This window comes from Neolamprologus multifasciatus, chromosome 7, assembly GCF_963576455.1.
Source record: "Neolamprologus multifasciatus chromosome 7, fNeoMul1.2, whole genome shotgun sequence".
In the NCBI taxonomy this organism is placed as follows: Eukaryota; Metazoa; Chordata; class Actinopteri; order Cichliformes; family Cichlidae; genus Neolamprologus; species Neolamprologus multifasciatus.
The window spans coordinates 38,024,574-38,038,692 of NC_140445.1; the positions used below are offsets into that span (position 1 = coordinate 38,024,574).

The window sequence follows — 14,119 nt, forward strand, 5'->3', positions numbered from 1 at the left end:
TTGGAGAAGTTCATGCTCCCAGCTTTGTGGGAAGAGTTTGGGGACCATCCCTTTCTACTCTAATATCTTTAGTTCCTGTAAGTAGCAGCATTTTGGATGACCCTGAGCTCAGTAAGGACTGGACTAGTTTTGGGTATCACTTTGAGTCTGGATGTTTCTCTGGATGTTTTTTTTTTTTATTGCTAACATTATTCAGGTACCCAGGAGAAATCTCAGTGTTTAAGGCAGAGTGACAGTGTACCTGTTTTCTGCTTGTAGATGGTGTGAAAACCTCTGTGACTATATCCTCCCCTTTAGAGGTGATTTATATTGTAAGGTCAAAACCCTCCAATAACACAGAGAAAATCATAGTCATGAACTATTGATCATTGTGATTGCTTAGTTGAAGGCCTTACTGATAAGTCAGACATTGGATCCAAGTTAATTATTGGAAACAAAGCCATCATGGGTCCTTGAGAGACTGCACCAACTCCCAGCTGCACATAACCAGACCCAGACTATGTGGTCATTTTCAGTGTTTTATGATGTGACTAACTCTGATCTTTCCCCATAAACAATTCAAGAAAAGGTGAAAATGTTTCTGATTCGAGAAATATTACGGTCAGTGGGAGTCCTGGCAGTCTCTGCAAATAAATGCCGACCTGTTGAGCTCCCGCTGAAGGTCCTGCATGTAGTGATGACACTGAGCGTAGTACGTGGCCTGAGCTTCAGCGAAGTCCTGCAAACAGCGCAGGTGGTTGAGCTGGTGGGAAAAGAAAGGAGAGGATTTACTCAACAGGAGTGAAGGACACCAAAGACTTTATAAATCATCATGCACCTTTTACAGACAGTTTTCCCACTCATGGATGAAGATGGGACTGAAATATTTAGCTCTAGAAATGACCACTGACAGTCAAACAGCAGAATCAAAGCTGTACAGTCACCATTTACTGCCCAGCTTTGTGCCATGATTAAAGGCACAAAAATGCTTTAATCATGGCGGCTTGATAATATTCCACAGGATGCTTATATTCACAGCATTACAGTAGGATGGACACATTAAAAGAGTCCCCCTGTGTGTTTTAGTCACGGCTCTTTTTTTTTAAACTTTTGATTATGCAGTATACATTTTCCTTATAAACTGGTAATGGTTCAAAAGGAAAATGGTTATGTTGGAAGGGCATGCTGGGAAAAATATCGCTTGCCTTTCCCTGTCGTCTGTGCAAAACAGCGGTGAACCTGTAGACGTTAACTGTGCAACAGTTTGTTTTTTTTCAGTGAGTGTCTTATCGAGCAGTCAGCCGGCATTTTAAATGATGCTTAATGAGTGTCGCACACCTGAAAGATGAAGCTGTGATGATACTGAAACATTGTTACCACTGATGTGTTTCGTATGTTTCCACTCATACTGTAATACTGAGACATATCTACAAGCTGGTCGTCTGGAAACAATGAGGTGTGAGTGTGTTTGTGTGTGTACTGGTTTAGAAGTCTTTGTGAGGACAGAAAATTGGCATGCCACAATACTTGTGGGGACAAAATGCCCGTCCGCACGAATTTGAAGGCATTTTTGAGGCTCAAAATGTGGTTTTAGTTTCAGGGTTACAATTAGTTTATGATCAGGTTTATGCTAAGGGTTAGGGTAAGTGGCTAGAGAAAGCATTATGTCAATTAGATGTCCGCACCAAGATATGAAAACAAGTGTGTGTGTGTGTGTGTGTGTGTGTGTGTGTGTGTGTGTGTGTGTGTGTGTAGGCACTGTGTAAAATAAATCTGCACCAGTACTTTTATTAAAAATAAACACATATATTACAATATAAACACACAGACACAAAGATGACGTCAGGCCACTGAAATGCTCCCAAACTCCCAAACAAACCTCTCCGCCTGAAGGGTGGGCTCACATAAAAGTTTCTCAGCACCATCGACTGGATAAAAATCCAGACAGTTCACAAGTTTTCTAAAGCCTGGCAGCTTCGTTGATGTGTAAACATGTGTAAACATCAACAAAGCTTTATCTGGCATCTAAAAGCTGTCTGCCTTCATCCATTTAAAACTTATTTAAAACCAATTTAAAATCACCCTGAGAATAACATGGTTTGGTTCCCATGTGTTCATCTGCAATATTTTGACAAAAACATTCAAGTGATTTACACTGCCAGGCCTTTAACAGGAGCCCAGTGGGATGACTGGCCTGCGGTGACTCACGTGTGTGCTGCTGATGCCTTCAAGCAGCAGCCTGGTGACCTCAGCCTGGCGATCGAACTCCGTCTGGGCCACGCGAAGCTCGTGTTCTGCCTGGAAAAGAAGACGAGAGGAAGGAAGGAAGCTGACAACACGAGTCATGCTTTAAATCTAGGGAGCGCTTCCTGCTGGTGACGGTACTCACTTTGTCCACTTCCTCACTGAGCAGCTGAGATGAGTGTGGCGAGGACAGAAAGAAAGAAAAAGTCAGGAAGAGCAGATTATCTTGGTAGACACAGCTAAATCTACATTAGGGCTTTAGTTTCACACGGGGGGGGAAGCAGCCATCAGGGTAGATTTAAGGTTGATTTAAAGTAATTTTTATTGGCAATTTTTAGGCACAAACTATGGAAGAAAAGTGTACTTTAATTAAGTTTATTTAGCCCACTTAACTTTAACTTCTATCTTCTCAGAACATCCCATTTTTACTTTGGGTCAAGCCTGCATTACATTCCCACAAACCCTTTGGCCCTCTGTGCCTAAACAAATCTACTAATGCACACATCAGAATAAACAACTTGGCAGCACTTTATAATGACGTCAGAGTATTGAGGTATTAGCAAGTGCTTCATTCATCATTTATATAGCTTACTCTTCCTTAGCATGCTATTTATAAAAAACAGATATTACTGTGACTGATAGCAGTGGCAGCTGTACATGGTGTAACAATAGCTGTATAAACATGTTTGTGCTTATAAATGGCAGTAAGGATATGGAAATGATGAACCAAGCACTTAATAATGCTAAACAGTGTGAAACTATTATATATTGTATTAATATATATATTAATTATATTATATTAAAAAAAGCTTTTGTTTTTCTTGTTTCTCACATTGAAATGTGTGTTTCTGGGGAATCCCTGCACTAAAGCGGTGTCCCTGGAAAATGACTCCACATGCTGTGACAGTGCGCGTCGGATAATGACACCTGATAAAGGAGAATATCTTTCCACAGGAATATGCTGGTAAAACGAAAATCTCGACTAAAGGATTCTCCTTTTACACTGGAAAATGCCTTTAAAAGTGCAGCCGCCACTGTGGTTTGCTGTCATGCAGTCTTACTCATCGTGAATATGATAAGAAAACATGAGGCTCAAAAAACAGCCGTAGTCCTTGAACACATCTCTACTATAACCTCAAGAGGAGAAGCCGCTGGAACAACCGGCATCGGTAGTTTTAACTGCAACATATAAAACGGAGCAAGACCAAAACAAAATCTTATTTCAGTTACTTAGCGAGACGCAGTGGGACTCTGAGGATTTTTGCAGGTTTTAAATGTTCCCATGTTAGAAAATAACGCTCAAGTTTCATCTTCCACCACACAGAGCTATAAAAAGATGCCATGGCAGGAATCTCTGTTTGTAAATAAGACTGGGTGGGTGGGGTTATCCTGTGCTGTGGGAAAAGTGAGATGGATTACGAAGGGAAAGGATAAAATCGTGTGAGTCACCTTCCAAATGAGAAACAACAAATTGCTTTTTGTTGTTGTTTGCATTGAAAGCAGAAATCACAGGGGAAACCCCGCTGCTAAACAATTCCACTACAGAAAGGAAACATTTAAATCAAATAAAACCAGTTTTTTGTTTGTGTTAGTAATGCCAAACCCTGCATTAGCGACCTTTACACACTTTGCTTTACAAACACTTTTTAGTTAGTTGGGATCTGGTCTCCCTGTGAAATGATCCCAAATTCACGCCCTTCTACCTGGGCTATGACGACAGAATGCGATATAAACTGTGCTAATGTTTATAGTTAAGACTTAAACGCATCATTTCACTGAGTGAACCTGAGTTACAGGAGATGCTGAGTAAAGGGAAAGCATGACCTCAAATGCACTGTAAACACAGCTCTTGCAGCAGCTGCTGAACTTCACACGACCTTTACTCTGCATTCTGCAGATGCTGAAGACTGGAGGAACTGGTGTGGAGCTGCGCCCCCCAGTGGTAAACATGCAGTATTGTAGCAGGGAGGGAGCATCTTTTGCTTTGAAAAGACTTTATGGATAGATACTTCATGTTTAACCATCCTAAATGTAGATGTGTATCCCTGTGTGCAGGTTTATACTAGTTTATGCGAAAAATTGTGAGTTCTTTGGTCTTCACGATGCGGTTTGTTCTCTAATGTTCCTCTGAGGCTGTCACAGAACCGTGTTCTGTATTTAGACTGAGATTAAAGGACATACTCTGGACTCTGTTTATTAGATGACCTCTTTTATTTAGGGCTGTTAGAGTAAAGGGGGCTGAATACATATGCAGGCCACACAGATTTTTATTTGTAAAACATTTTGAACGTGTTGGTCTGAATGTGAAAAATTTAAAGAGGGTATGATATATTTTTTTAAAACACTGCATGTCTGTTATAATGTTATTAACATTAAAATAATGAATAATGTATGAAACAGTAGAAGTAACCTTGAGGCTCTTTTTGTGAATAAAAGGTACAGTACTTCCTATCTTGTGTCACACAAAGAATACAATTTATTACATTTCTCCAGCTTCACAGATTTTTATAAAGTAATTTATTTCCCAAATTTATCAGAAGAGTCTCCAGTGGAAACTGTGTGACATCTCTTTGGTCTAGTTTGCTGATTCAATCTGCAAAAGTAATCAGTGAATTTCCTAAAATCTGATCTTCTGAGAGTGTCCTAATTGATGCCTATCTCTGTGTTCTGTGCGCTCTAAAAATAACAAAAGGAGGGAACAAAACAACCGTGAAGTCTAAACAGGAGGGGGAATAACCATGAAACACCCTAAAAAAACATGTCTTTTCTACCCAAACTACTAGACAAACACGGGACTTCTAGTCTCTCCACGTGTCCAACCTTCCTCTGCTCTGACACGACCGGGTCGGGCTCCACGTCCCAGCTCTCCCAGCCGCTCTGCAGCTGGTTTAATGAAACCACAGAGGGGGTCAAAAAATCAAAAATAAATAAAAATCATACGTTGCATAAACACTGTAACTGTCTGAAATAACATAACAGATTATTTCCTGTCACATACACTTCCAGCACCAATATTAAACACGGCCAATAAATAACAACATGAAGGTATAACCTCAGGTTTCAGTCGACTCTAAACCAGGTATTTGAAGCTCCAACCACTTCTGCTTAAATCAGAAGAAAGCCCTCTGAAAGGGGGAGGAGCTAAAAAGGCTTGTTTCAGACTGAGCATGAACTGAGGCTTTGCACCGAGGCTCTTTAAGGATATTTTTATTTTATGGTAAAATAAATGGTAAATGGCCTGTATTTGTATAGCGCTTTACTAGTCCCTAAGGACCCCAAAGTGCTTTACACATCCAGTCATCCACCCATTCACACACACATTCACACACTGGTGATGGCAAGCTACATTGTAGCCACAGCCACCCTGGGGCGCACTGACAGAGGCGAGGCTGCCGGACACTGGTGCCATCGGGCCCTCTGACCACCACCAGTAGGCAACGGGTGAAGTGTCTTGCCCAAGGACACAACGACCAAGACTGTCCAAGCCGGGGCTCGAACCGGCAACCTTCCGATTACAAGGCAAACTCCCAACTCTTGAGCCACGATCGTAAATGAAGCCGTAAAAATCAGGCAGGTTACAAATACAAGATAGTTGAATATAAAGTGACAAGGATCCCAGGGACTGTATTTATCAGGGAATGTGATTTGATCATAAAAATAATTAAGAACTTATGACTCCAATGAATCACAGTGATTTTTCAAAATAAAAGTCCATGCTTCTTTCAGGTTCTGCTGAGCGGTGTTTCTGTTTGAGCTGAAGCTGCCGTTTTTGTTTTATTTCACATGGACGTACAATAAACTTCAACAAGGCCTCATTTAAAAAGCATCAGAGCCAAAACTAAACAATAATAACCATGCTCAAACATGCTTGTGTCATCTGTAACACGTCATGCACAAACACGGTTATCTCATGGCTAACACGACATGCTTGACTAAACATTCAAAACACAACCCTGAAAGATCACTCATGCTGTGAAATCTGCAATCTGACAACTTTTTATTTTCTAGGTGTTAGCGCAAAATAAAGGAGCCAGTGAAGTGTAAACTCCAGAGCCCTGATGGGTTCAGCTGAGATAAAACAAATCTCACTTTCAGATCTTTGTGTTCCTCATCTGTGCTCACAGACTTCTGTAAACAGCTTTTCTTCTGAGAAGACACGGCCAGGTTTAGATTACATGCTGTGTTGTGTTTTCATTTTTATACCTTCCTATTGTTCAGCTTTCTTTGAAATTATAAACGTTCCAGCAGAAGTAAAGAAATAAACTCGTGTTTTCCTCTAAAACAACAGGTCAGGATCTCACTGAGTTAAAAAGCTGTCACGTGTGCGTTTTAGTCTAAAAAAAACTTTTTGAGTGTGATTTGCAGAAAAATGCTGCTCAGATTAAAAATCTGAGATCCTGGTAATGAAATAAGATTTCCCCCCCCCCCCCCCCTTTTCTGTTTAACTTTCATTCAAGCAGCAAATTGCTAGTGACAGCAGCAGCCTGGCAGTGTTCGCTAATACAGCTGTGGCAAAACTACATTTTGATTTGAACAGTTTTTTAATACATCTGAGAACCATCAAAAGAACTGAAGCAGTGAAACACAAAACCTTTAGCTTATTGGGTTTCCTTTTTAAAAAAAATGAATACATAAATAATAATAAAAAAAAAGAATAATAAATAGTATTTCTGCCCATTATTGGGAAATTCTATTTTACAGTAGCTGAAATCATATTGATAGCAGGACTGGTAGCAGAAGCAGTAGCAGCACTAATAACAGTAGCAGTACTAGTATCAGGGGAGTGATAGTTCATTTCCGTTTCACCACAATAACAGCAGCCTCGATGTTCTTTATACTGTAAATTAAAGACACATTAATACGGAGAAAGCCCAACGATCAGATCACCCACCATGAGCAACACTTTGGCGAGAGTGGGAAGGAAAAACTCCCTTTTAATAGGAAGAAACCTCCATCAGAACAAGGCTTGTTTCATTGTTGTTATTATCCTTATCATTAATAACAATAATGATAATAATAATTTAAAACTAAGAGAGTAAATCAGACTTTTACGTTTCTGCACCTACATTATGGACACAATTGATTTCATTTGGCTTTTTTCTGTTTGTCAATGTAACCTTTGTGTAACCTGATAAGTCATTAATTATAAATTCATATTTAATGTGACAGCCTGGCTCTTTTTTTAATGATGGCTCACTTTCCTCACCTCAGGCTATTTTTGTTTATTTGACTAGTGAGGTTGCTTTCTCAAAAAGAAAATAAATAAATAAAAATACAATTAAAAACCAATTCTTATATATTTCCAACATATGCAGAAATTGTTGCATTTTGGGTTGTTTTTTTTTTTTTTTTAGAAAAATCATACGACTGTTTTTTCCCCCACTGTCCTCACTTCTGGTTCACTTTGTTCATTTGTGATTGCCATGAAAAATAGTATATTTAAATATAAAAAGAAAGAAGAACTACATTTTTGATAATAGGTAAAACCAAAGAAAATACATAAACAGGTTGATGGTAAATGGAGGCCCGATTGTTAAACAAGCCTGTGTTAACAGCTTCAGCTGCCGGTCAGACTTAAAAATGCTGCTGTTAGCTTCTTATGGAGTTTTTTTGCATATGACATGTTAAAAAAATGCAGTTTCTTGATTGTCATGTGAGCCATGAGCTCTGCGGTGCTGCTTGTTTCTCTTACCGCTGATGCACTGGCAGAAAGAACATAATTTCGAGGCCGAGTCTCCTGAAAATCAGGTGTAGCCTACAGCAAAGGAGAGCAAGGAGGAGGAAACAAACACAGGTTGTCATGCAGTTACAAACCGTGAGCAGACAAATAAAAACATGTTAGCAGGAAGCACAAAGCAACCACAACGAGAGCGGATCATTGAGCCTGGGGCTGGAAGCATCCACAGCATTTAACCTGTGACCCTTGCTGACCCCAAAGAGACGTCACAGTGAATAATTTATCGCCTGCTTTTAAAGCTGCTGTGTGGTTTTATTTATTAAAGTTTACTAAAAGGACACTTTTGATTTGTTTTCACAAACAGAGGAAGGTCTGATCATACTGGTAGATTTTTCTTCCACTTTAAAAATTTTGTGTTTTATTGGAAATAGAAGTTTTTCAGCTTCTATAATTTTATAAATCCTATCGACCTCCCTGAAAAACCTCATTCATGCCTGTAATTCTCTACAGGTGTGTCTTGAAAACTCATCTGTAGTTTGTCCAAAATACTGCTGCTCATCTTTTAACAGGTGTTAGAAACATGATCACATCACTGCGGTTTTAGCAGGTTTACACCGACTCTACCTCTGTTCAGGTTTTAAGATATAAAGCAGCTAAAGTTCCTCTGACTGCTGAGGCCTGGAGTTGAAGCCCTGAGACTCTGGAATAACCTGAAACTTCATATTTGTGCTGGAGATTCTTTTAAATCCTGTCTTCAAACTCACTTTGTTTACCTTTGCTTTAAATTAAGTTTCACATTGAGTCCCATCGGGCTTTTTTATCTTGTAGTGTCTTTTTTTTTAGCTTGTTGTAAGTTAAATTTATTGTTTGTTTTCACGACTTACTTTGTAATATTTATTTATTGGTCTATGGTCTTTTCTTGTATGCTTTAAACTAACTTGTAAAGAACTTCCATCAACTTTGTTGCTTTTAAATATGCTGTAGAAATAAAATTGAACTTAAAGTATCTTGTGTTAAAATATCTGAATTACTAACACCTATCAATGACATTGATTGGATTGATTGGACCTTCCATTTTTAAGCTTAAATATGTTTTGTGGCCCCATTAAGATTTTTGAGGATCAAAAATCCCCATAAAATGTCTCTTGTGATGTAAAAGATTACTAATCCCTGTCATAAATCTACTACTGAAGAGCTCATTTGATCGGAGTAAACCAGTACTGATGTTTTGTTTTGTGACACGGGCGCCCCCTGCTGTTCCTGATTCAGAGTTTTTGGTACCACAGGCGTCTGAGATAGCTCACCAGCATCAACTAATACCAGGTTTACCGTGTTTGTTTTCTTACATTTCTACATGCATAGGGTAATCTGAGGTAGCTGTGTTAGATTAAATCATTTTAAAATCAATGTGATGGTGAACAGATGAACTCTGAAGGCTCCCAGTGATCACTGAACTGGACTTTAGTTCTGATAATCCGGTCATGGCTGAGACATCTGCTGCTCTGAGAGTGTTAACAGAGCAGCCATCAACCCGTCTGCTAACGAGGCGTCCACTGCATCTGTTGGAGTTTTTAAAGACTAAAACAAAAGACTGTTTGTAATATTTACATGCAGAGTTGGTGCATAAAGAAGCGTTAGGAACTTTTCCTTCATGAATCTGACAAACATGCGACAAGCAGCGCAGCCAGCCAGTAAGCTCTCCAACATGTCAGAGGTGAATCTGCTCACATGCACTCTGAACATGTGACCAAAACAAGAACAAAATGAGCACCTGACTGACTTCACTTAAAGCTGTCTGAGTCTGGCTGTGCTCTGATGGTTTCTGATCTTAGGGTAGAAGAAGAACTGTTGAAATTTGATCTCACCGCCGCTTTGGCTTCTGCCAGCTTGGCTTTTTTCAGGCGTGCCTTACAGATGTCCAGATCCAGCCGGCGATTCTCCAGCAGCCGCCTCTCTTTCTGCACGAGGAAGAAAAATTATTCATTCAGGAACAACCACGAGGAACAAACCTGCAGCAAACCTGTGCAACACGTCATCACCCTGAAGACCTCCAGCAGCGAGTACATCACTCTGACTCTGAGTTCAGGATTTATGTTTTGATCACCATTTTAATTTTACTGATATTCTTTCCCTTCTTTATCTTTGCGTTAGGTACATTTTCTTCTTTCTTTCAGCTTCCCGCTTTATTTTGGTAAGCACTTTTTCCTATGTATTGCTTTCCTTTCCCGCTTTCCCTTTCCCAGCCACTCTTTTTTTGTGGAAAAAGTCATGAGGTTAGGGAAAAATGTGAAGGAGAACTGGTCAGGACAGAGGAAAGGAGAGGTTTGCTGCTCAGAGAGTCTGACTGCTCTCATAGACATCCAAAGATATGATATTATCACAAATCACAATATGATATTACTGTGATTTTTAACATTTTGAGACTTGCTGAGATTTCCAATAAGTGCAAATTACAAGTTAAACTTTGTCAGTATCTCTATCTGTAAGTCCAAATTCTCACTTCGGGTATGCTTGAGATCATCATGCATGCCAACGCTGTCACTGAAACCTACTCATCTGTTATTGCAGCTGTGTAAAGGTCAGAGTTCAGCTGTGGTTTTAAAGGTTCAAACATATCAGCAGGTTATGGCATTGAATGAAAAACACACTATTAATGAACATTTTCATGATATTCACCACACAGCCATGCTGACTGTTTGTTTTTTAGTGATGGGATTTCCGGCTCTTTTTAGAGAACCGGCTCTTTTGGTTTGGCTCACTAAAAAGAGCCGGCTTTTCGACTCCCAACTGGCTCTTTAGGTTGTTCCATTGCTTTAATTAATTTATTATTAACAACAATATAAAATTATGCACAAAAGGAATTACTAATGTTTAAAAAAGTGGTTTTATTTATATATGTTTATATATAAATATATACGGTGGCCCCCAGAGACAAAGCGCGCACAAACTCCAAAACATGTACAAACTCCAAAACACATTTCTAGCGTTAACTGAACTTCCAAAACAGAGCTACCTAGATCACTTAAATTACACAATTGAAAGCATATGTGTATTGTTTGTGTATTTATACACAAACACTCATATATATTCAAAAAGTGAAACAACACAAAACACTGCAAACCACAACACAATTAAATATAAATTAAAATATGAAAACAAAAAGAAGATGCATATTCTCTGTCATATGGGCCTGCATGAATAAACTTTCTGAATCCTTTATCATCTGCAACTGAAAATACTTGTGGATGATTACTATACCTTTCTAATGTAATGTTGTTGTCCCTGACTCTCTTTCTCTCCCGCTCTGTTCCTGTGCTACAGCGAGTGTAACTACCGCCCCTCCCCCCTCTGCTCAGCGCAAAGCACAAGGCTCGCGTGCAGAGTGAAGCGGGAAAAAGTGTGAGAGAGAGGGTGAGAGAAAGAAAAAGAAAAAAAAAACAACCCACGGCTCGCGTCGTTCACTTCAAAGAGCCGGTTCTAAGAGCCGTTTCGTTCGCGACCGACACATCACTATTGTTTTTAATGATGCTATGAATTCTGGGACGGCACTTTCTCTTTTGCTTTCCTAAAGGATGTAATAAGGATGCTTACAGCTGCAAAGACTTCATTCCTATTTTGTATCAGCACGTCTGTATTTACTACCATATTTTCATACGACACACTCACTGATATGGTCCTCCAGTCTCCCTCCAGGAAGTTGCGCAGAGGTGAGAGGAAAGTGACGGCCGAAGTGTGGAGGAATTCGCGCTCGGCTCCTCCGAGCCTCTTCTGGTATTCCGCTACTGTAATCAGGGTCTTGCCTACAGTTACAACAGCACAGCAGCACACTCAGGTTCAAACCGCAGGTTTGATGGAGACAAAACAATCAAATCGGTTTTTAAATACAATTTGGACTAAAGTGTGTTTTAGCTGTTTAAGCAGCATCCACAGCCACATTTTTTTTTTCTTTTTCTCAAAAATGTAGTAAAATGGTGTGCTCTTTAACTACTAGCAGAAAGAGAGCTGCTTCAGAGGAGCATTTAGAGCTTCATGAGTCATTAGCTGCAGCAGTATCAGTTTCAGCTGCAGGTCCACTCACCGTATGGCGTGTCTGAACCGAATTCGATGGCGGCGTCCAGCATGTACTGACCCAGCAGCTCCGCGTTGGTCGTCCTGGAGGGAAGCTTCTTGTCCAGCTTGTCATAGATGAACTCCTCGATCCGAGCACCTGGATACAAGGTGATAAAAAGACAACTGTGACCAACACATTAAAAGGAATATCCCACACTGTTTATTATCCTACATTTAAGAGTCTAATTGTACGAAAGGTGTTATTAATCTCTCTGAACAAAGGAAGTTAAACAAAAGGTAATTAGCTGTCATTTTTGTCTTGAATTTATCCATAGTTTACTCCTAATACCAAAGGTTATCTTTGCTTCTAAAATAAGTTTTTTTTTAATGTGGAAACATTCCTCCAAATTCCTCTGATACGCTATGTGTAAACACCAGTTCACTGCAGATGCTTAATCTTCAGTCAATCTTCAGTAAGTGCAGACATGTTGGCGGTTCTGAAAAACATTCGCTTATGCACAGATGTGTTATTAATAATTCAAGCTGCATCAGAGCTGGCAGGAGGTGGTTGGGGTCGGTGGTGGGCGTGTACAGCTCTTGAAGCATTTTTTAGTGGGAACCCACTAGTGTCATAATCTTCTATAAGTGGTCTTCCGATGGTATCACATTTATGTTTCTCTGGGGCCAGAATTGCAATTGACCAATCCCACCAACAGGGCTATCCAGGGGTAGGAGTGGATCGGCGTCTTTGATCATTCAATATTGGCAGCAAGATCAAAGCTGCAGCCCAGTGTTCCGTTCACCTAATGAAAGTATAGCCTTTGCTTTCCATGGCAGCTGGATCACAAATGGATCTATAATCTAGACTTCAACCTGTTTTTAACGACGGCATATAACAGCAGATAAATGTTGTGGATGGCATCATATCTGTCGTGACATGATTGGTTGAAGTGGCCCATGAAAAGCAGTGACAGACAGATGGTTCAATCGCCTGCTAATCATTATATCAAAGAACCAGCCCTTCTCCAAATGGTTTCCAGGATGACTTCAAACCATCTGATGGGTCTGATTGGTATAATGTGTGATGGGAAATAAAAATACAAGTACATACAATTGTACCCGAGTATGGTATTTGAATCAACCAGGCCCCACGAAGGTATCAGTGGCTGTATCCCATCAAAAGTTGGCAGCTGTCTTCCTGAATAGAAGGTCATTAGTAATTCAACACCTGTTTGTATCTACACGCTCCAGTTCAGACCTTAAACAGCACAGCAGACGGTGCCTGAAACTTAAAATGTGGGGCCGTACTGTAGGTCTGTGGTATGTGCTAGACTACAGATGTCGTCAGAGGTTTATGTGCATGAAAAACCAGAGTAATTTTGGGCTTTTAATAAACTATCTAGAGCTTTACACCACCTTGGATTGAGAGGGTACCAACCCACAACGAAGCCCCTGCTCTAAAATGAACACCGCTATTTGGCCACAATGACAATACGTGTGTTTGGAGGAGTAAAGGTGAGGCTTTCCAACCTTATGCCACTACACCACCTCTCAAGCCCAAGATTACTTTGACATTCCTGCCCATGATGAGTTTATGGAAACTTTTGACCACAGCTATGTATGTATAATCTGTAGTCACATCACAATGCTGAGTAGGCTTTTTACACAAAGCACTCTGGGAAACAAGGCCAAGACTTACCAGTGTGGTCAACTGAAGCATGGAGGGTACAAAATACACAGGTCAAAGGTTAGGCATTACTCCCAAAAACCCAATCATGTTCACGTTTAACTATAAAAGCTTCTAAAAGGCACATTTCCAGAGAAAGTTCCCAAAACACCCAGGAACTAACGTCCAGGGACTTTCCCCAGGGTAAAAGTTCCTCCAGCAAGTTAAACTGATTAGACTAAAATTAATTTGGGAAATTGTCTCTAATTCTGACCTAACAACCTCAGAAGCTTCGACTTTCTTGTTAGTCCAAACACAAAATCCCCCTGGCTAATTCTTTTCAATTATTGTCAGACACTAAAAACAAATCCTGCTTTTAGTAGTGGTTTCTCAGAAATGTAGAGCATTAAAAAATTGCAAGATTAAAAAGCTTTTATACATGACCACTTAGCATTAGTTGTTAACACAGGGAGGTTGTCAATCTTCAGAAAATACTAGCTCCT

General features: G+C 39.9%; 1 protein-coding gene across 5 annotated transcripts in view; it reads right to left on the minus strand.

Moving 5' to 3' along the window:
* The window catches only part of LOC146514770 (endophilin-B2-like), a 37,341-nt gene that overhangs the window by 18,737 nt on the left and 4,485 nt on the right, over positions 1-14,119 (minus strand). Inside the window, exons 3-11 of one of the 5 annotated variants that reach the window (XM_085167155.1) lie at positions 13,650-13,661; positions 11,979-12,107; positions 11,567-11,700; positions 9,766-9,858; positions 7,916-7,978; positions 5,044-5,106; positions 2,369-2,392; positions 2,188-2,277; positions 642-742 (exon numbers count right to left, since the gene is read on the minus strand). In XM_085167155.1, the coding sequence (XP_085023281.1) occupies positions 642-742; positions 2,188-2,277; positions 2,369-2,392; positions 5,044-5,106; positions 7,916-7,978; positions 9,766-9,858; positions 11,567-11,700; positions 11,979-12,107; positions 13,650-13,661 (709 nt within the window). The remainder of the gene's footprint in view (positions 1-641; positions 743-2,187; positions 2,278-2,368; positions 2,393-5,043; positions 5,107-7,915; positions 7,979-9,765; positions 9,859-11,566; positions 11,701-11,978; positions 12,108-13,649; positions 13,662-14,119) is intronic. The other 4 variants (XM_085167156.1, XM_085167157.1, XM_085167159.1 and 1 more) reach the window with 4 other exon arrangements.